The sequence below is a fragment of the Marmota monax genome, unplaced genomic scaffold, assembly GCF_021218885.2.
Source record: "Marmota monax isolate L192 unplaced genomic scaffold, Marmota_monax_Labrador192_F-V1.1 WCK01_AAM20220418_F8-fsc00310, whole genome shotgun sequence".
NCBI classification, from domain to species: Eukaryota; Metazoa; Chordata; class Mammalia; order Rodentia; family Sciuridae; genus Marmota; species Marmota monax.
Genome location: NW_026692085.1, coordinates 608,200 through 631,716, shown reverse-complemented (window position 1 = coordinate 631,716; position 23,517 = coordinate 608,200). Strand labels below are relative to the sequence as shown.

The 23,517-nt window shown below is 47.6% G+C and overlaps 1 protein-coding gene across 3 annotated transcripts in view; it reads right to left on the bottom strand.

The window, feature by feature from the left end:
- Mcph1 (microcephalin 1) overlaps nucleotides 1-23,517 on the bottom strand; it is a 198,010-nt gene that overhangs the window by 140,759 nt on the left and 33,734 nt on the right. For all 3 annotated transcript variants that reach the window (XM_046460525.2, XM_046460532.2, XM_058584852.1), the window contains exon 9: nucleotides 17,234-17,331. In XM_046460525.2, the coding sequence (XP_046316481.1) occupies nucleotides 17,234-17,331 (98 nt within the window). The remainder of the gene's footprint in view (nucleotides 1-17,233; nucleotides 17,332-23,517) is intronic.

The following is a 23,517-nucleotide window of genomic DNA, read 5'->3' as shown; positions in this document are numbered from 1 at the left end:
GCCAGCAGCTGCACCGAGCCAACAAGTGAAGCACCTTTAGGGTCTGTGACTCCTCCAGCAACTGGGGTGCTGGTCAGTCCTCTTGGTTCCCACCCCGACATACTATGTTTTTAAGTTTTACAGGTTCATGAGAGCAACGTTTGGACTGCACAGAGCCCAGGACTGGACCCTGCTAGAGGCTGTAGATTTATGTGGGTCAGACAGAAATTAAGACTGGCTTGGAAAGATGGGTCCATCTGAGTTCAGGGAGTCCAGGTGCCTCCACCTCGAAACAGTTTAAAAAAAAAAATAAGTGAACCGTCCCCAAATAACATAAGTCACAATAGCCACGTGGAACAGAGTTACCCTAAACAGAACTGCTCAACTACAGGGTGCTTTGGAGGGAGGGAGAGAAACCCTGAAGGTCTCAGAAACAACAGGATGCATTTTTGATTGGCGCGTAAAGGCTTCTAAAAGACTAGCTGAAAGGCTTAAGCAACTGATTGACATGAGACTGATGCTGACTGATGGCTCTGACTGTATCTTAAGCTTCAGGAGAGGGGGAGGGAGGGAGGGAGGGGGAGAGAGAGGGAGGGGGAGAGAGAGGGGGAGGGAGAGAGAGGGGGGAGGGAGAGAGGGAGGGAGGGAGGGAGGGAGGGAGAGAATGGCCATTATCAAGCATACAAGCAACAATAAATGTTGGCAGAGATATGGGGGAAAAGGCACACTCATACACTGCTGGTGGGAGTGCATATTGGTGCAACCAGTCTGGAAAGCAGTATGGAGATTTCTCAGAAAACCTGAAATGGAACCACATTTGACATTTGACCCAGTTATCCCACTCCTCAGTTTATATCCAAAGGACTTAAAAATGAGCATACTACAGTAATGCAGCCACATCAATGTTTATAGCAGCTCAATTCACAATAAATAGCTAAGCTATAGGAACCACCCTAGGTGCCCCTCAACATTTGCTTGGGTAAGTAAAACATGGTATATATACATATAAGAAACTACTCAGACATAAGGGAAAAAAATGATGGCATTTGCTGGTAAATGGAGCTGGCGAATATCAAGCTAAGTGAAATAAGTCAATCCCAAAGAACCAAAGGCCAAATGTCTTCTGATATGTGGATGCTAATTCACAACGCAGGGGGTGGGTGCAGGCTAGGGAAGATAGAGGTACTTCGGACTAGACAGAGGGGACGTAAGGGAGGGTAGGACATATGATTACATGATCTGTGTAACTCTGCATCATGTACAACCAGAAGAACGAGAAGTTACGGTATTGAACAACACAACATACCGATCTTTCTCCCAACTTTGCTCTTACAGAAGGCTTAATTACGAAGGGGGCTGGTAGTGTTATTGCTTTATCCCTGTCTTTATACAGCTGTCACATACATTAAAGAAATTTATCAAGAGAAAGAAACACGTGTTAATAGGAAGAGCTAACAGCAGATGACAGCCTTGAGCTTCCAAGAGTCTCTCCTGTTTCTTCTGCTGAGTCTCTGGGTTACTGGAATGCAAGTCACCAGGTTAACAACATAACTGGACAGCCTTTAAGCCAGACTGCTCTCAGCAGATGATGGTCCATATTTGCCATCACACTGTGGCATGCGTTGGATCTGGAACGTCTCCCAAAGGCTCAAGGCTTGAAAGCTGGTCCCCAGGGCAGCAGTGTTCAGGGATCGCTCTTGGGAAACTGGATCATGAGAGCTCTGACCTCATCAGTGCATTAACCCGAGGGCTTCACAGCTGAGCAGGGTGGAGGATGTAGGAGGCAGGAGCTACTTGAAGGAGCTGTGGTGCTCCCCCTCCCCCCCAACTTCTTGACCACCTGAGGTGAGCAGCTCTTCTCTGCCAAGCCCTCCCCATCATGATTTTCTGCTTTGCAACAGGCCCAAAGCAATGGAAGCACTGACCTGGGACTAAAACTCTGAAACCATGAGCCAGAACAGATCTCCCCTCCTTTAGCTTTTTCTCAGTGTTTTGTCATCAATGAAAAGCAGACCAACAGTCCCAACGGACCGCGACTAACTGGATCCGAGTGCTACTGAACTCTTGGTTCTCAGGGGCTTCTGGTAGGACTACACTCTGTGTTTTGAGCCTGACAAAATGATGGGATGCAAACTCTTAGGTCTTAAATGTTTGAATGCAGCCATCTGTGAGTCTCACTTTGACCATATAAATAAGAACAAAGAATTATATTCAACTGATGTGACGCCGACTCGCGAGTTCCATACGGAGATCAAATACATCCATAACAGTGACAGACCATGGAATTCACGCTCAAGGTTTTGGTCAATCGAAATTGAGAGGCTGAATGCCTATAGCTTAGAATGCTATCACTACTAGAAACCCCAAAACACCACAATCACACAAGAATATGCAGAAGACAGAGAAACTCTGCTGCCAGTAGACAGAACAAGCCCAGCTCAGGGAGGCTTGCCGCTCCTGTGTGGGTGCGCGCTCGATGGCCACCTCGTCTTCATCTCAAAGGTCTCGTCTAAGAGATGCCACACTAGATCACTCCCAGAGCACCACAAGATCAATGATTCTGCTGAAAGTCAGCCTTGACAATAGGAGTTCTGTAAATCACAATCTTCATCATATGTAATTACAGGGGAATATGAGCCACTTCTCAATGCAGTAATTTATCTATATAATCTTTTCTTCATCACATTTCAACCACAGTGATGAAGAAGCTGAGAAATGTAACTACTTTAATAAGGGTAACCTGGTCCTCCCACTCCCAATGCAATCTACAGTGTAAGACGATAGTACTAATGCACAAACCTAGTCAGTAAATTTCATGTAATGTCACTGGAAAAGACTAAAAGGACAAACTAACATAAAGATCAACAAATTAAGTGCTGAAAAATTGAATAGATCTTTACATTTGAGTCTTGGATAGGTACATTATATATGCCCATTTTGTTGAAAGTCGATTCTCTGCAACAAAGTTGAACTTAGTTAACTGAGCCCTATGTCCCTGAAAACAGAGGAACGGTCAAGGAACCTCCCTGGCCTGCCTTCTGAGAAGAGGCTAATCCAAAGGAACCCTCTGCTCTCCCAGAGTCCAAGTCGACACCCACTCCACTCCTGGTCAGCGACTCAGAAGACCACAGCTATCACCTCCCACGGGGCGTAAGACTCGCTAGTGATGTAGTTGGCCTGCTCCCAGAGCCCCTTCCTTTCCTCTGGAACATCTCTACTGCAGCAGTTTGAACAGCATCATCTTAATGGGTGCATTTGACTTTCCCAGTTTGGCTGCTCTGGCTGGGGTCTTGCTTCCTGGTCCAGGAAAAGGGGACGCTAGGTGACCTGTATGCCTCACTCCTGAATGGAGATCCAGGGACCTACGGCAGAGTCCAGCTCTTGATATTGGGCTCTAGACTCGTCAGTTGGGAGCATGATAGAAAAAAAATATTCAAAATTAAATTCTTATTTCTTCTGTCAGCTTCTTTGGGCTTCATGGTCTGACCTTTTGGTGATCTTTATGAATAGACGGTTTAGAGAGACCTTGTCTTTGTTGGTGAAAACAACGCAGAATCCAATTCATGAGAATTGTCAGTTTCTTTGCTTTTCTGAATTAAGCTCAAAACAACTAAGAATTTCATACCACCAGGAAGCAGATACACTGAGGGTCTTTGTTTTTATACTTATGCCTGATCCTGACTGAAATTCTAGAACTAAAGCTATAAACTATTTTATGTGTTTATGTGCCTGTACTACAGACACAGCACTGTAGTGAACACACATAAGTTTAACTTTCTTGTACACAAGCAGGGCTCAATCACCTTTAACAGTTTCCAGGTCTAAACCTACCTCCTCCAGGTCTACAGATGGTTGCCTTATACAACCTCCTCCTCCTTACTCTTAGCAAGGTTTATACACGTTTCTCAACTTCTAGTTTCTGAAAACAATGAGGATGTCAAGTAAAGATTTTAAGGAATGAGTAAACTTTTTATTTGCCCAGCATCTGTGCTGACACTCTTGGGGTCACAGCACTGGCACATGTAATTTCTACGCTCCCATGAGATGGGGAGGCCGGGACCTCTCCAGAAGACAGTTGGATATGCACCTAGTTGACTAGTCCCACTGACGCTCACACCTACGCCACAGTGACCATCTCTCAGTCACAGCCTGGTGCTACAGAGCTTGTTCTAAACCCGCCAGGGAATGCTCCATGGCAACCGTATTTGGGTAACACCCTAGACCCTGATCAAGGAATGGACCCTTAGTATGTCCCTGGTTCTTCAATCCTTCCTCACCTGACCTGGGGATGGAGGACTGCCCTCCTGATCTGCAGCAAACTCTGCTCAAGAAGTGTAGGTAATGTCTTTGCCCTTATTGCGGCAGTACGTGGTGGTATGCGGAAGTTACCTTCCAGCTGAACAGCAAGGGCTACCCCCCCCCCCCCCGCAAAGCTGGATTCCCCTGGGATGTCAGGGAGCATTCAAAGAAGCATTCCCAGGACCAAAGAGATAGCCAGGCCAGTGTAAACAGGACACAGGTCAGATATGAGCACCAAGGTGTCAGCCAGGACAGAAAAGGGTCCTGTGTGAGAGACCATAGTTGTGGGTCAGAGCTCTACTCACATTGGCCCCCACCCGGTGAAAAAAGTGTCCACAAGAGGCCCCAAAGCACCTGGGTTCCTGTTATGGAAGGTGCCAGAGCTTCTGGAACATAAATTGGAACCCCAATTCATGGCGGGGCCCTCAAACAGCTGTTGCCTCCATCCTGATCTCAGCTTCAGGCTGGCCCAACGCCCCGCCCTGCCCCTCGACCCTGAGGTTCTTCAGGCCTAGCTTCACCCTCTGAGGCTATTAGGCTACTGACCACGATCTGCCTGTGAGGGTCGAGTGTCCTTGCCTCGAGTGTTCCCCATTGTGAGCACAAACACCACCCCAATCTGAACAGCCAGCCCTTGGATGTGCAGTACATCCTGCCCCCATGCGCCCCACGTCTGTGTCGACCACCCCCTAGCCGTGCTGTAACCTCTGCCCCCTATATGCCACCCATCTGTGTTAAGTCCCCGCTGGCTGCGCTGGGCCTTCTGCCCCTGGACACACCGCAGGTCTGTATTGAGCGCCCCCTAGCCATGCAGTGCCCTCTGCCCCCGTACGTGCCCCACATCTGCGTTAAGCGCCCCCTAGCCATGCAGTGCCCTCTGCCCCCGTACGTACCCATCTGTGTTAAGTGCCCCCTAGCTGTGCTGTGCACTCCACCCCCGTACGTGCCCCGCGCCTGTGTCACGCACCCCCTAGCCATGCAGTGCCCTACACCCCCGTGCATGCTGCACATCTGTGTTAAGCGCCCCCTAGCTGTGCAGTGCCCTCTGCCCCCGTACGTGCCCCATGTCTGTATTAAGCACCCCGTAGCCATGCAGTGCCCTCCACCCCTGTATGTGCTCCACACCTGTGTTAAGCGCCCCCTAGCCATGCTGTGCCCTCTGACCCCGTATGTACCCCATGCCAGTGTCGAGAACCCCCTAGCCATGCAGTGCCCCCTGCCCCCGTAGTGCCCCATATCTGTGTTAAGTGCACCCTAGCTGTGCTGTGCTCTCCACCCCCGTACGTGCCCCACATCTGTGTTAAGCACCCCCCGGCTGCACTGTGTCCTCTGCCCCGTGCGTGCCGCATGTTTGTGTTGAGCGCCCCCTAGGCATGCAGTGCCCTCCACCCCCGTACGTGCCCCACATCTGTGTTAAGTGCCCCCTAGCTGTGCAGTGCTCTCTGCCCCTATGTGCCGCACACCTGTGTTGAGTGCCCCTCTAGTTGTGCTGTGCGCTCTACCCCCTACGTGCCCCACGTCTGTGTTAAGTGCCCCCTAGCCATGCAGTGCCCTCTGTCTCCGTGCGTGCCACACGTCTGAGTTGAGCACCCCTTAGCCATGCAGTGACCTCTGCCCTGGTAAGTGCCCCACGTCTGTGTTGAGCGCCCCCTAGCCGTGCTGTGCAGTCTGCCCTGTACGTGCCCCATCTGTCAAGTGCCCCCTAGCTGTGCAGTGCCCTGTCCCCTATGTGCCGCACACCTGTTGAGTGCCCCCCTAGCCATGCTGTGTGCTCTGCCCGTTACGTGCCCCACGTCTGTTAAGCGCCCCCTAGCTGGGCTGTGCGCTCTGCCACTGTACTTGCAGCATGTCTATTTACACACCTGGGAAGAGGTTTGACAAAGGCTGTGAAGACTAAGACATGACGGGCTCAGCTGGCCTTTCACTGAAAGCTTATAAAGCTATATAGCATAAAGAAACTTCCAAGTTTGCCTTTGGTGGGTTTCAAATTAAAATTGAGAAAGGAGGAAGAAGCCCTGGCATAATCAGAGTAGACATACTCAAGTTCCCTCTGAGAATGGGCCATGTCTAGGGACAGTGCCCTGTCAGGGCTGACATACATGTGAGCACAGCAATGCACCAATCACAGGACCAGGTTGGTGATACAGAGGTGGTCAGGTCATCCCTGCCCTCGCGAAGCCACTAGGATTCCGAGGGCCTCCTCAGATACAAGCACAGTCCAGAGTGCAGAGGGAAGAGAGCTCTGCCCAGCACCTTAAAGAAACAAGTGACAAGCTCAGGCTTCGAGGAGGAAGAGGAGTCGGCAGATGGGGCAGGGTCTCCACTGCCCCCCACATGGGAAAGACCTGCAGAAGGCGCGTGTGAAAGACAGTGGCTCCAGGGAGCCTCGAGTAGTGCCCCTGGCTTCACCAATATGTTGCCTAGGTGACAGACGTTATAGAAGCTCTTAGGGCAGCAAATAACTGTCCCAAGTGGAGGTAAGGGGACAGATAAGACTCTCTGCCGCAGTCCGGCTGCAGCAAAATAACCGGGGGGGGTGACGAACAACTTGTGTACATTGATACAGCAGGAGTGGGAGCCGTTTATTGTAGGACAGGAGGGGTATATATACATTCCACACAGCTTATCTTAGTTAGCATAAACTAGATACAGCAGTCAACCAATAAGGAATCTCCACACTTAATGGCTCGCTGGCGTTACTTCACAAACCACTCCCTCTGCAAAATGCCAGGCGCCATCCTGACTTGTTTACAGACCCTAACAACTCCCACAAAAGCCTGGATGGGAAAGGGTGGAGGTGCCACCACACCCATGGGGACGAGAAGGGGACGCTGGACTCCATGATGGGAGTGGCAGCGCCCAAGGGCAGCAGGTGGACATGGGTGACAGAGGGCCTCCTGGGCTGTCTCCCTCTGCCACACAGAGGCTCGGGCCTGCTAGCCCAGCCAGGCGGGAGGCAGAGGCAGGGAGTTGCGAGGGTGAGGCCAGCTTGGGCAACTCCAGGAGACCCCAACTCAAAAGAAAAATGGGCTGGGATATGGCTCAGTAGTAGAGCACTAGCCTACCAGTGTGAGGCCCCAGGTTCAATCCCCAGCACTGCAACAGGACATCTGTTTACTTCTGGCGGAGTATAGCCGTGGAGGATTAAGCCGTCAGCCGTGAACATCTTTTACTTCTCAACAATGGCAACACCTTAACAGCAGCAGTCCTCAGACCATGGCCAACTCTTGTGCAGAGAATTGGAGAGAGAATCAGGCTAGTCACCCGGCAATGGACGAGTTCAGAGAAAAGAGGGACCTTCCTAATCTTACTAGGAAGGAAGGAACGGCCTACAGCAGTGCGGTGGGTGTTCCCCAGCCCGGGACGTCACAGGTTAAGAACCATCTGTACATCTGCCTCTGATGGAGCCAAAAGAAGCCTCCACAAAGTGAGGGGTCCACTGATTGTCTCAGTACGCTGGCAGCAGGGCACAGCTGGCAGGACGGCACGGATTGGGGCCCCACAGGCTTATGTGTGTTCATGGGCTCACTATATTTATGCAACCCAAGAACAAATGAATGCATAAGCACACGCTAACATCCAGCCTACAGCACGAAGGTCTCAGATATGGAAAAACATCAAGACGGTACTAGCAGACAGCCCCCAGAAAAGCTGGAAACTTGAAGCTGCTGTTTGCAAGTGCATTCATATAACGTTTATTTTCCACTCTGGTCACATCTTTTCCCTTTTTGAAGTACCCATTACAAAAAGAAAACAAGCCTTTTATGTTTTTGATTGTTATTCAATGGAAATAGAAGAGGCAGGACTCTTCCCGGATGGGAAGGTGCTGATCCATGCAGTGACAAAGCCCGATAGGCCAGGAGACACCCCAACCAGAAGCCATTGGGCACCTGGATCACTGCACTGGCTCCAGAAATGGAGGGGCGGGGGGTGAGGAAGGGAGGGAAGGGAGAGCATGACATTTGGGAAACGCGATGGTTGATTTCTTTTACTAAGATCAAAGGTAAGTCAAACAAATGTACTTGTTTTATTAGCAATAAAAAATTTTAAAACATGCTTTGAAGTCTTTTGGGTTTAGGTACCAGTTTTTAGGTAAATAGTAAAAGCTACTTTTCCTTTAAAAGAAATTAAGTAAGGAGATAGTCCACATATGTGCCAAGATTAGTGATCTGTTCACTACTGATAAGCTATTGATAAGTCCATGTAAATATATGAGCACTCTCAGAATCAATTATATGTATTTTAACTAGAGAGAAAATTAAACAGACCGAGTCAAATATGACAAAAAATAAACTCCGGAGAAGTTCCCTCACACCTCTCCCTGTGGATATTCTTTGATCGGAGTCCTGGAGGCCACGTCATTCTTCTTCTAAAGGGCCTTGCCCATGTCCCCAGGCTCCATGCTCACAACCAAGCAGCTCACAATGTGTCCTTCATGCTGTTGATCCCCGCCTTTCACTTGATGGATTTCACGCTCTATAAAGCTGAAAACTGGACCTAAGTACTTCTTTATATCAATAGTTCATAACTTCATTTTCCTTCCTTATATGAAATCTTTGTTTAGAATTCCAGAGACTCCTAATATTTGGGTAATTTTTCCTAAAAAGCATAGCATCTTTTCTATATGTTCTCAAGCTACGATAATAGTGATCAGCGCAGCATCATTGTAAATTCTGAAGGCCCACTGGCCTGGATGAGGGTGGATTTCTACAGTGAAAAGCAAACAAAGTGTACAACCAAGTAAGTCACCACTGATGCCCACATTGCTAGAGATCCAAGATGCTTTATCAAATGTAGCCGCGAAACCCAACCCTTGGCCTGGGTCAACACACACTCCCTCTCTGGTTCAAGGGGCAGGGTAGACGCTGCCGCAAGGGTGGCACATGGCCCTGGATCCTGCTTTTGCACCCCTTCTCCATCCCAGAGAACAGACCCTGGTAGTGGGTAGCAAGGAGGAGCCCAGAGGCCTCGTTGTTCCAGGAAAGGATGTGCCGAAGGATGTGCCTCAGTGTGTGGGACAAGGGCGCCTTCAAGGGGCTCTCATAGGCTAAACCTAGGGCTCTGTAGGGACACCACTGCGCCACATAGTGCAGAACCTCTGCCCACATGCTTTCACACTGTCAATCATTTGGTGTGGACTTTAAAAGCCACGCTTGCTGGGCACCGTGGTGCACGCCTGTAATCCCAGCAACCTGGGAGGCTGTAGGCAGGAAAAGTTCAAGTTCTAGGCCAACCTCGGCAACCTAGTGAGGTCCTGTTTAAAAAAAAAGAAAGAAAGAAAGGTCTAGGTCTGGGGATGCAGCTCAGCAGTAGAGTGCCCCTGGGTTCCATCCCTAGTACTTAAATCCCTAGTACTTAAAAGTCAGGCCAAGTTGCCTACCTTTACATGTAGGGCAGAAAGACCCTCCTTTCATCAGCCACTCTACAAACAACCCAAGACTTACCAAAAAACCCGGAGGGGTTTTGCAAATCTGTGGAGTTTCCTGGTTAGTGCTGCTATTTGACACAGATGCAACCACCACCTACAAATCCTCCCAGGGTTACACCACGAATTCTACACTTCAAACTGCTTCTGACTCCCAGTTTCCTGTCCACAGTCCCTCCTTTAGTTAAGATTCACCTAAATAGAACCATGTAGAAAAAAAAGGGGGGGGGGGTGAATCCCTAAGAACCAACAACCCTATTAATACTAACAGATTTTAGTGCCTTTGAGAAACAGATTGTAAATACTTTAAAATGAAAACAATTCTGCATAAAAATGAAATAGTATAACTTCAAAAACAAGTGTTTGAAATAAAAGATCACTGACAATGAAGATAAAGGTTTATGCCAAGCTGACTGTACATAGTGTGATTGTACATGGTGTTCTTTTAAAGACGACCTAAGGATTAACCTGAGAAGGGCCTTAGCCCAAGTAATTCCATTTTAAAATAAACTGTAGTTCCTACCAGTCACGACTACAGGGCCCTCCAATATTGTCATCGGGCATAGCCTGATAAGTCACTTTCCACAACCCTGATAAAACTCAGAGTGACATCTTCACCCTTCACCCCGACAAAGTCAGAGGTGAGAGACCAGTGTGGAAGCCACCAAATGTCCTGGACCCTAGAATGAAAGATGTCACTGAGAAACCTGGTGATAGCCGATAGGGACTGAAAGGGCGAGCAGAAGCCCCCAAATTTAACATAAGTGACGGAGCAAATGAGCAGACCTTCAGCCAGCCGACAGCGATGCCCACATGCCAGCAAGCCTGATGAGGACCATGACTGACACCCCAGCTCTTACCTGCCTGGTCCTGTGCATGGTCCTCACTGCTCTCAAGCTCCACAACCACATCTTGATCCTGATGAGAACCACAACTTCTCCTTATAACCCTCTTCTCAGCCTGCCATCAGCTCCACCCCAGGAGAAGCCTGCCTTGGTCCCTAACCTGATCAGGGCAGTCTGAGTGTGCATCTGCTGGACGTGGCCTAAGGCTTGAGACTTTAGATCAGGCACTTGAGCTTAGCACAGAGGGAGTGTCTGTAATGGATCTGTCATGATTAAGTGTTTGCAGTGTTTACAATTAACTTAGAATTTTTTGCTTTGAATTGATTATGTCTATTGCAGTGCCCTGCATTAAGGACTATAATTTTCTTAAGAACCTAGAGTGGAACTGTATTAATTCGAGTGAATAAAGCATTGAAAAGGGCAGAAGCACGTGGCCCTTCTTTCTTTCCCCTTCAACTGCCCAAGTCGTACCTTTACCCATCACAACAACATTTCTTTAATGGATTCTCCATTGATATATGAACCAAATCTTAACTTATGTCCCCAAACTCAGAAGCGTATGGCAAAAAATGCTAGTTGAAATGCCTCAGTTTATTTTCTAACAAATTCAGTAGTAAAGCCTCCTAGATTTTAAATTGCAGTTTTCAATTGTTACTCTTCTATGCACCCTCTTTACTATTGATTATTTTTTAAAATAAGGAATAAAAACAGAATTAAAGATTGTCTTGGAGTGGGCTCAGTGGTACAGCATTTGCCTAGCCTGTGTGAGGCACCAGGTTCGATCCTCAGCACCACATAAAAATAAACGTCCATCTATAACTAAAAAAAGTTTTAAAAAAATTATCCTGGAGTAACGTCCAACAGCTTACATTCCTAAATATTTAGGCTCTTGAGCTTAGCACACAGAGGGAGTGTCTGTAATAGGTCTGTCATGATTAAGTGTTTGCAGTGTTTACAATTAACTTAGAATTGTTTGCTTTGAATTGATTATGTCTTTTGCAGTGCCCAGCATTAAGGACTATAATTTTCTTAAGAACCTAGAGTGGAACTGTATTATTTTTTTTTTTAAGAGCTAGCATTAAGGAGCTTAAGGAAAGGCAGAGAATTAAAACCCTATGATGGGGCAGGCAGTCACCGCCCCAGCTGCTTGGGACATCGCCCACCATAAGGAGTTCTGGCTGGGGACAAAGGCACAGTGGTGACACCTGCCTCACAGGACTCAGTGGCCCGTCTGCAAGCACTGCTGTCAGGGCAGTGAGCCTCAGGGTCTGCAGCTGCCCAGCTGCCCACCTGCCCACCTCCTCTGCACTTCACTCTTTTGGCTTTGATGCAGGGTGCAAGCCGTTCTAGCCACTTCTCTCCAGGACTCTCCAGTGGGGGAACACTTTCCAGAACTCTCCCAGTAAGCCGTAAGACTCCCCTTCACATCTTACTGGGCACAGCGAGTCACATTCAGGATGTCCACGATCAGCTGAGTCCATTCTGGGGACACTGGGAAGGTGGGACGGAACTGAAGAACGAACGCCCCCTCACTGAGGAGCGGGTGCCCGCACCAGGCAGGTCCAGGGACAAGCGTCGATTTTGTCACCCAGTTCCTTCACTCCTGAATACACTTTAATTCTTCTAGACACAAGGTCTCAAGCTTACTCGTGCAGCAAGTTACTTTAATTCTTCTAGACACAAGGTCTCAAGCTTACTCGTGCAGCAAGTTACTTTGAGTTTCTACATATCCCAAAGGGATTAATTTGATATTTTAAAAAGCAAATTACCATGGTATACTATCATTTAGCAAATATCTGCCAAGTGGAACATTTGGTAAACTGGACCTTAGAAACCAGCAGCTAAAAGTATTTAGAGTGGTCCTGTGCACTCTCCATTGCCCAGAGCATTGGCCGCCCACCAGTAGATCTTGGACAGCCTCACATGGCTCCTCTCGGTGCCCCAAAAGATCTTGCTCAGGAGGGAGTATACCACTCCTTTGTGGCCCAAGATGACCACTGAGGGCCTAAGGAGATCCACCCCACCTGGCCCTTGCTTCCACCACCTCCAGTCCAAACACATTTGATGATTTCTGAACCACGTACTTTACAATGCTTGCAAAAATCAGCCATTCAGTATAGGACATGGAAATAATGCTAAAAGATGGAGCTCTTTGAAAATTCTATTTAATGTTTTCTATAGAAATATTTTCTTTCACACATAAAAAGAAAAAAATAGCATGCTAATAGGAATTGAAAAATCAACTACGGCCATCAAGAGGCAGCTGATTTTCCAGTGGCTTTATAAAGTAACACCTGCTGGCTCCCACACCTGTCACAACCAGCACAGCCCACCTCTGCCAACTTTGGGTTGGCTGTGCCAAGAGAGGCTTATCAAAGTAATCACAGCCCACTGGAAACCCAGTGGAATCCAGAGCAGCTTTGGCCTCAGTAAGCCGTCTCTCAAGTGAGGGCCACTCCAAGCTCCTACCACACGGGAGGCCTCCATCTCCCTGCGTGCAGCAGGATGAACAACAGGAAATCTACACGGACAGTTAGGAAGTGTGTCGTCCTCAAGGAGGTGTGGCAGCTTCCCTCAGTGTGTAATAACACTCATGTTGAATGTCCAAGAAAAAAATAATAAACATCACCTGCCGTTTGGATGAATCACTGCTAATAACCTGTTCAACAACAAGAGTAAACCGAGAAGTCATAAAATAAAAAACCTTAGAGGAAAAACATTCATGTACTTTACCAGAGTGCTAGCATCAGTCGGGGTCTACCATCTTTCTCTGCCAGTGACCTACAATTTATAAGCCAAGAGGATAGAGGTAATGATTGCTTAACTCAAAAGTGGCTCAACAAGGCCAGGCACAGTGGTGCACACCTGTAATCACAGTGGCTTGGGAGGCTAAGGCAGAAGGATCACAAGTTAAAGGTCAGCTTCAGCACTTAGCAAAGCTCTAAGCAACTTAGTGAGATCCCATCTCTAATGATATAAAAAGGGTTGGGGATGTGGTTCAGTGGTTAAGCACCCCTGGGTTCAATCCCTCGTACAAAAACCAAAAACAATTAGGGAAGTCTGATTTTTCCACTGACTTATATAGTGACTGTAAGGTCCTTGCTTAGCATCTGGACAGCTATCTTAAGTGACAGCCGCCATTTTAAGAAAAATTTCACTTTTCTGCTGAAGGGCTTTTCTGAGAAAGGCTAACCACTCCCTCATACCAACCCCACCCTTAACCACTTCATTAGGACCCTCCAGGCTCTAATCCCCGAGCCTGCCTCATATAAAAGTCCCGAACCCCAAGCCTCGTTTGCCTCTCTCATCTATGGAGAGATGTGCCTTTATTTGTCAGCTCTGACAGATGAACTCCTGTGTGACTCTCTGCCTGGTCTGTCATTTCTCGTTCACTGTCTCCCAGTTCCTCCTTTTGGCGACTTCTCCCATTAACAGTACATACTGAATCAAAAGTTAATAAGCTAATAAATAATAAGAATTAATAACAGAAGTTCTACCTCAGATTCTACAATTCCTCATTGAATGGTAATCGTTTTCACTCTTTGAAAGAAATTAAATTCATCCCAAATATCTTTTGCAAACAAGGACTAGAAAGTTCACCTTTTGAAAGCCCTTCTCTTGTCTTGGTCTTTCATTGCTCCTTTCTCAGAGGGGTCTAGAGCAGAAACCCTGTCTGCAGAAGTCACCTTTGTTGGGTCGGTTTGAGGTGATTAAGCAACCTGTGTGCGGCAAAGAACCACCAAGCAGGGAACCACCTATCAGCAGGGTCTCCTGGTCAATCCTGGATCTTAGCCAGCTCCCCCAACCCACCCCAGGAGGACAAGGGACTCCAAAGACCCCTTTTCCTGTCCCAAGCCTTCCCTTCCTGCCCTAAGACCAGTAAAAATTCCAGTCTGGTGGCGCTCCCCACCCTTCTCCTTAGACCCACTGAGGGTCGGCTGGTGTGAGGGTTCCGCCCGGGAGCGAAATCTCCATAAAGCCTCGCTCAGCAGCCTTTTAAAATCTGCCTCCTTTTGGTCACCGCTGCCTGACCTTACATTTTTAATGAAACCTAAAGGTGGACTATAGTCCTGTACAACCTCTTCACTGTGATCAATTAGAAAAGCTGGCCAGAGTGTAGACAGACACACAGACACACACGCACACACACACACACACACACACACGCACGCGCACACACACACACACACGCTACCTGAAGACACCGCCCAGCGAGCCAGGTGATAAACAAGGAAAAATAAACCACAGACTCAAAGCAGCACCCGAGGTTAAGTTTCCTGGGGACACCGGGCCTCAGGGACAGAAGCACAACTTCAGATCATCTCAACTCCTGACTAGAAGACCAACCAAAGATAACCAGGCACATGAGATATGGGACATATGACTGAAAACCAAGAGACAGACAGAAAACAAAATGGAGTTACCAGGCAGATTCCAAACTACATGCACTTCACGTGCTCAAAAACATAAAATAAGGTTTAATGATTTTAGCAGAGAATTATGGGACAAAAGTCAAATTATAACGATAAAAGTATGAAATGTGGAAGCTCAATGGGGGTGTTCAGCACCAGAATAGACAGAAGAAGAGGAAATAAGTCAGTAAAAATGCCCAGAATAATAAGATGTGAGAGGACAACTCCACAGGAAACCACGACGTGTGGGCCACAGAGGCCAACCTGTGATTATATCCCCAGCCACGGAGGCATGAGAAAAAGGGACGGAGTAACAGCTGGGAACTTTCAGAACAGATCAAAGACAGGAAGGCCAGTGACCCTCAAGAAAGACCACCACCTCAGTGAAGCTACGGAGAACCACCGAGGCTCAGTGCCCTTGGGCCCACTCTAGCACCTCTCTTCCGGCAGGTTCTGGCATCCATTCCCAAGCCAACCCCTCCAGCAGGTGCTACTGCCTCCACAGGCTCCAACTTCCCCATCTTCCCGACCTGCCCATCTTTACCCTGAACCTTCCTATGACACAGATTCAGGATAAGCCACCCCTACTGGGCCTGCTCTGCAGGGCAGCCAAGGCAGACATGACCTGAATGCACAACTCCAAGCTTCAGATTAAAAAAAAAAAAAAAGATCAGGCCACAGGACAACTGAATTTCAATCTGTTTCATAACTTCAGAAAGGGCAGGTAAGCCAGCCCTCAGGTGAAGATATAGAAGCCAGAGTTAGACAGGCAGAGAGGCCAAGGCCAGACCCAGAGAATGGAGAGATTGAGAGGTTAATTCCTTCAGAGCTCCTCCTCCACCTTACCCAGATAACCTGCCCAGGGACGATCCCTCTCTACAGGGAGTAGTTAGTTACAGCCCCTTCCTGCAGGGATCCTCTTCCCAGCCCCTCCAGCCCACCTGTTTTCCACCTTAGGGCCGTCCCATCTAGCATTTCCTAGGAAGGAGAAAGAGAAGAGAAGAGAGTGGGAGAAAAAAGAAGCCTAGGACATATAAAAAGGCAAATCATCCTCACTTCTTGGTATACTGAGATACCAGGATATCAGCTATGGCCCCCTTCTCCCTCCCGGGAAAAGTCTGTTACCCCTTTTTAGGTAAACCCTGATTTATATGCTTGCCTCGCGGTGCTTCTCTAATGTTATTTCACCCTGCGAAGAAGCAGGACTCACCACAGGTAACCAGTGGTATCAACGTGAGAGGCCACCCCATACCCTAGGGCCAGCCCCCTCCACTGCAGTACATGCAGGTCCTCCAGGAATTAGCTGACGGAGAGCTGGTCATGAACTTACTTTCCTTGATGTTAAAATTCAATTACAAGGTTTATTTTTGTTTTTTAAAGAAAAAAAACAAGTTTGGTGCTTGATAAAATCTAATCCCTTAATATATAGTTACACATAAAAACATGACTGAGTTAAAATGTCTCAAATTTCAGCTTAACACAAATTAACTTGAAATCTAACAGGGAACAAAAACAAGCGGGGAAGACCTCCATTTCCGCAGGTCGAAAGGGAATAACTGAGATACTAAGGACCCTCGAGGCCTGTGAGCCATAGGCCAGAAACTTGTCTTGAATTCACTAGTCCAATCCCTGTGCGGTTCTGCAGGACTTAATACAAGGAAACTAGACAGTGTTTTTGCCGGCTGGTCACAACCGAAGATGCTGACATAATGCCTCTCCCCACTCCACATTAGATCTCAAAGCACCAGGGAGTTGTAGCTTTAACACCTAGAATTGCACGTTAAACACAGGTCTCCTCCTTCCCAATTACCTGCAGCATGATAAACCCTGACCACTCATCTCTGCACTGCTCTCTAGACTTGCACTTCTGAAACTCTCGGGCTAAAGCAAAGCTGGTCTTGGCATTCGGTGCTCTGTGGTCCCCCTGTAGCTCTAACTCAAGTTTCTCTGTGAAGCCTCCTGGGCCTCATAAAAATGAGGCTGAGAGTCTTAGGTCAAAGCTGTCTGGGTTCTCTCCCTGTCCAGGAAACACTTGCTGAAGCTACAAAAGGGCAACTAACCTGGGCACAGCCCATCAGGCCCCAGAGACCTCCAGGCTTCTCTGCCAGCAGGGAACTTGCTGGCAGAGTGACAGGGCCAGCTTGTCCTGAGTGAGACCCCAGCTGTCAGATCCAGAACTCTCCGACATTCACCCACAGTCAACTTTTTAAGTGAACACAAGTTGCCGACTCGTTTCCTCCATGCAAGGTGGAACATTACAATGCTGCACTGACCTTTTGGCCTTTCCCGCCTTCCTTCGATTCCTCAGGAGGCTGGACGCAGTCCTGAAAGCCTTCATGAGAGCCTTCTGGAGCAGCCTTCCTTGTGGCACCTAAAACCCAAGTGGACCAAAGGTTAGAGTGGAGGTGGAATGAATACTGAAGCAATGTCAGCAAAACATTGAGGAGTCCCTTTTACTGTGTTCAGTGGTGACGGGAACCTGCGAGCCTCTACGTCAGCATGCATGTCTTGCTCTTTGAAGATTCCTGTCCCTGACAGGAGTCCAGGAGTCCAAGAGTCCAAGGCATACATATGCATACCTTGTCTTGCATTATCAAAGGGACAAATGTGATGCTACACTGTAACCTCATGGGCAGAGTTGTCCCTGACTGTCCAGTTAAGTGAATTGCTTGGGACGTTTACATGTACAATGTAGCACCACAATCACCAAAACACAGCTCCTTGGAGAAGGTGGTTCTAGGTGAGAGGCTGGAAGTGAGTGGGCGAGTTTCTCCACAACAGTCTACAGTGCAAAGCTCCAGATTTCAATCTGCAGATGGCAGTTGGGTACTTCCCCCAAGATTCCCGTCTTAGGCTAACATCTTGCCATGAAGACACACCAGCGAGTGCACTGGGGTTCCGTTAGGTGCTGTACCAAGTGGACTCCCCCAAAACCCACGATGAAGAGAGCTATGCTGGGGTGCACCTGCTTCCTGCTGATGCCCTATGTGGCGCTCCATCCTCTCTGCACCCCAAGTCGCCCACTTGGTGAACTAAAGTTGGATTTTTTGAGGATATAACAAGGGCCATCATGCAGTCCTGATACGCCGGCACAAAGGGCTTGCAGGGGCCACGGTCTCAGCCCTAGTCAGGCGACGGTCAGCCTAACTGCACACCCCACTCATTCACTGATGTGCTCATCAACACACACCAATGACGAGAGGCTCCCTCTGGAGATACAAACGCATGAGACACTGTCCCAACCAACAGGAAAGGAAATACACATGATGCAAAAAATAATGTCAGTACTCCCAAAGTTCACATTGCTTAAGAAGGTCTACAGACAGGACACTATGATATAGCCAAGTATAACTAAGTGGAGAGTCTGACTTGAAAACTTTTCAAAAACAGTTCAAAAAACACAGGACAACAATGATGAGACATTTTCCTGAATCCAGACTGATTGTCATTCACAACCCTGGCCCTGATACATCCGAGTCAAGAAACCAACATTCTCTGCCTACGAACTCCTACACTTGGTCCCTCTGAAAATGGCAGCCACTGTGATGCCCTGTTCCCTGCAGTCTAGTGTCCAGTCTTCCCAAAGCCTGCTCAGCGCCAGGTGACTGTCCCATAAACAAGGACCTCAGCCAGCCAAGCAAGCAATGGAAGAGAGCAGTAGGCGAGAGGCTGTGTGGGAGGATGTCATGCAGTTTGTCCCAAGATCTAGCCGAGTTTCTTACTGCTGTTCACTCCTGTGACTCTCAGTAGTCTTGTTTAAGTGCTGAGAACTCCTAAGCCCTATGGTGGAACCTGGATGAACCTGTCCTTCATCTTTAAGGTCTAAGACTAAAAACAACTGGAAGATTAGAATCAGTGTTAATTGTAACCACTATGCATTTTCATTTTAAAATATATTTAAAGCAAGAGTATATCAAAATTAAACAGGACTAAGGATAATTTAGGGATGAAGTCTCTCAATACTGAATCATGCACAAGTCTGCAGCTTCCTAGTATATTGAAAAAAGGTCAGCAGCCACGTGCCTCGGTACTGCAGGCAGAAAGCTCTAGGCAGAGCATCATGACCACCTCAACATCAAGACCAACAATCACGGTGCATTTTCACAATTCCACAGGTCTTGTAGTCACAAAATGATGGAAGTAAAAGACATACATTTCCAACATTCTGCCTATCCACCAGCGATTTACTGATGTCTTCTCTGCAGATTTTAATCAGGAAGCCGAAAGCAGCCGAGTGTGCATGGTGGCTCAGTGTCCACCTGCTGCAGGTCCGGAGGCAGGTCTACCTGCCATCTCTGGTTCCCACCTGCTTCTCCCGAGTGCTCCTGTGTCATGGGTCATTCACAGGCTTCTTCCCTAGATGACTTCAACACTCACCCTTTGCCCCCTTAAAGTGGGCCTTACGGAGAGTCCCGATTCTGTCCCTTGTCCAGAAATCCCAGGTAGGGTATGAATGGATATATCCAATGAGTTAGTGGACATCTATTTTGACAGTCTCAGGAACTGTAGTACGTCATGCCCACGGTCTCACCCTCATCTCTCCTCCTCCATCACAGCCCGGTTTGATGGAAATCTTAATCAGCTTAGGCTGCTGTGACCCCACACCACAGACCAAGTGGCCTGAGCAACAAATGGATTTTCTAAGTCCTGGAGACTGAGATCTGAGTGACGTGACCAGGTTCTGGTGCAGGTTCTCTCCCTGGCTTGCAGAAGCCGCCTCCACAGGGCTCAGAAGAGCAAGCCTCAGGGGTCTCTCATCCTTTAAAGGCATCTCGGCACCATGACGGCCCCAGCCTCATGACCTCCTCTAAGCCCGATCCTATCCCAAAGTCCAGACTCCAAATGTCAGCACATTCAGGGGCAAGGTTCCAACACAAGAATTTTCAGGGGTCACAGTTCAGTGCACAGCATCTCCTTATCAAACCCCCACTCCTCATGCTAGCTTCTTTTCAGTGATTCAGGTCTAAGTTTTCATAGAATAACCAAATTCAGAGATGAAAGAATTTCATCACTGCCGAATTTGTCATGCTGTATTATCTGAAGTTTCACCATTTAGAAGTTTGTATAATATCACAGTCACACCAAGGAAAGCTAGCAAAGGGTCATTCACCTCTCAGCATGCATCACCATCTCCGCCTCTCAACGCACGTAAGCGAGGTTAAGAAAGAGTTGATACTGGGGGAACCTGGGATGGGATCCCTGCAGAGGCAGGACCAGGCTAAGGCAGCATGAGGACAGTAGTGAATCAAGTCCCGGGGAAGGAGGCAGAAGGGAAGAGAGTGCACTGGTGTATGGAGACAAGTGAGTCACGTGTAGGAGCACCATGCAGAATCCAAGGGCCAAAAAGGCTTCTGAAGGCAATTTAAGAACCCGTGATTTTAACATGCAAATAAGCATAATACCATCTAAATATTATCCTAATGGGAACTTTTTAATGGGAATATTTGAGTCCAAGATATGAATAATGAATTTAAGAAGAATGCAAAAAGCTTAAAAGTGTGTGGAAAAAACCTTAAGACAAGATAGACCCTTCCCACCACTGGGATATGTGCAGTTTATTAACAGGCTCCACACAAGCAAGCCTCATCTGGGACTGTGCTCTCAGCTGTTACAACCAAGTTCACTTTAACTTTGGGGGAGGGGATAATCTAATCATGGTCTACAATAGATTGAGATAATTATAAAGCAGAAACTTCCATTCAGACATAGAACTTACATAGAACCCATATTTTAACACTACAAAATTTTCCCGTGGGGAGTTTTCTGCACCTTTTGAATTCCCTGGCATTCAGTGGCTTGACTATCTTTCCTATTTGCCTAACCTCCCAAGGGAAGAGGTGAGCTCCGTATTAACATTACCTGCATCTGTCTGAACACCCTGCATATAATAGATGCAAACATCTGACTGACGAAAACGTGTAACCAGTCGGTTAAACGATTGCAGCCTGCCTGCCTCATAGCCAACCTTCCTGTTTTAGCTGACATCCATGCTGAGCTGTTCAGACTGCCTGCAGCTTAAGGCCCCAGGGAGTGGGGCAGACTGTGGGAAGAGGGCCGAGAAATGCTCTCCTTGCCATACTTAGATGAGCTGAATCATCCAGAAGTGCAATAGTTACTCTTCAATTTAAAATATTTAAGGAATTCATGTACACTTATTTGCTACAATAATCTACACTTCCTCTTGAATGAAGAAATACTGAAATGTACAGACTATCAGATATGAACACCTAAATGCCTATGAGTGGATGGGTTAGTTCTCAAAGCACATACAAAATACCTTAACTAAAATTTTAAGAAGGTGTACGTTGATGATTTTAACGACTTTAAAAAACACCAGGATTCTCAAGCTTGCTCAATGGTGCAAATCCAATGTAAAGAAGCGATTCTCTGCCTTGGGATTATGCATTCTATACATACATGCCCTCCACAAGTACTGCAGCATTTTTGCCGCTAGTTCTCAGTCGTGATGTAAATAAACCTCAACTTGAGCCCTACTGACCTCCTCTAGGCAGGCACTCCTTCAGAGCCAGGGTGCCACCCCATGGTCCTTCCCAGGCAGATGCAGGCAGGGGCCACGCCCACCTGAAGTCAGTACAGGCAGCAGGACATCTGTCACAGACCGGACCAGCAAGGTGAAGCATCTCGTGACAACAGCAGCACAGGCCACCAGACCACTCCAGAAGCATCGGCCACAACACTAGCAGACCATACTCCAAGCCAGCTTCTAGAGTCCTTCAGGCCAACACTGGAGGCTTTGTTAACTGCCACAGGGGTGTGACAAGTGAGCTGAACTTGGTGACATCACTAGCTGATTCATCAGCCCAGTAGATGTTAAAGTTTGACTGGTAAAATTCACGGGCTTCCAAAAAATGGATCGGTTTAAATGCTCTGGGGCGAACCCTACTCACACAGAGCCTGGAAATCCAGAGTGAGCTACAGCTGGCATCCCTCAATAGCATCCTAAGCATCTAACTGAAGATACCTGGTAGCTGAAAAGATCAGACACGTGTGCCAAGAATACTGGTCAACCTTTCAGATAAAGTATGGACAGTCAAGCAGGGACAGACTGGGGCTTCAGCACATCTGCCCTCTGGTGGACCGATTCCTCTGCTTGTCAACAGATACCCGAATCACGTTGTCTGAAACTTGCTTCATTAAGACCTGGTAGACAGCTAGAAGAGTAGTTAACCATCAATCTCCAACAGCTCACGACTACTAGCTATGAAAAAGAATCTGGCAGCTGGACTCGCCGAGTTGCTCAGATAGCCCGCGTGTACAAAATGCTGACACGTAAATTCCCATCACACGGCACAGGAGAAATCTGCATCAAACCAGGGGGCAGGAGTGGGGTGCATTGTGAAAAGGACTCGCTTCTGCAGATGGCCACACAGCACCCTTCTGCCCCCTTCATCAGTGAGGCAAGTAGGAGCCCAGCTCGGCAGCTCAAACCAATGTCAGGTGGCTGAAAGGCCGTGGTCAGCACCTCGGGCAGGAGGGATGTTTCTCTGCAGCCTTCCCATCTTGGCCCTCAGGGACACAGTGGTGCACACCTGTCACCCCAGCTACCCAGGAGGCTGAGGTGGGACGACCAGGAGTTCCAGGCCAGCTTCAGCAGCGTACCGAAACCTCATCTCCGTGGACTCTCCATGCCTATCTGAATTTGCTGTGGACATTTTCCTTGAGCTACAGCAGTGTTCTCCTGTTAAGAGTCTGTAAACAAGTCTGGATGGCGCCTGGCATTTTGCCAGAGGGAGTGGTTTGTGAAGTAACTCCAGCAAGCCATTAAGTGTGGAGATTCCTTATTGGTTGACTGCTGTATCTGGTTTATGTTAATTAGATAAGCTATATGGAATGTATAAATACCTCTGTTGTCCTACAATAAACGGCTCCCTCTCCTGCTGTATCAATCTACAAAAGTTGTTCGTCACCCCCCGGTTATTTTGCTGCAGCCGGACTGCAGCATTCTCCGGACCTGATGCAGGAGCACAGATGTTCTCACTTCAAAAATCCCTCCACCAGCACAGCTGAGCTGCCTTCTAACTTCCAACTGACAAATCTGTACTGCAAGGACATTCTGAAAGGCACAACAATGGACAGTCTCAAATTTCATGATACCTTCTCAGCAGCAAACATGCACCATGAAAATCGTTCGCTCCTGGACTGGTATCAGAATTTGACAAAACCTATTATGCAAAGGCCTTTTCCCAGGTGAAATAGGGAAAATCTTATTAAGATGTCTTATTACACATCAGTCTTAATGAACACTTAATAATTTGTGACAGGAAAACTCAATTTGAGCCTCAATATTATTCTCCACACCAAAGAGGTCTATTCTCAATAGCCCTACATTATAAAAAATTTACTCAGAGTTTGTTTCATTAAAACTGAAAATGTCTTATCTGCCCAAGTACCTACAAGCCTTGACTTGGCCCACAAACCCCAAAATATTTACTGATTCATCACAGAAAATTACTGACTCTTGATATAGATTAATAAAAAAAAAATGAAGCACATCAATACCATCATGGAAATATGGCATTTTAACTTTAAAAAGGCA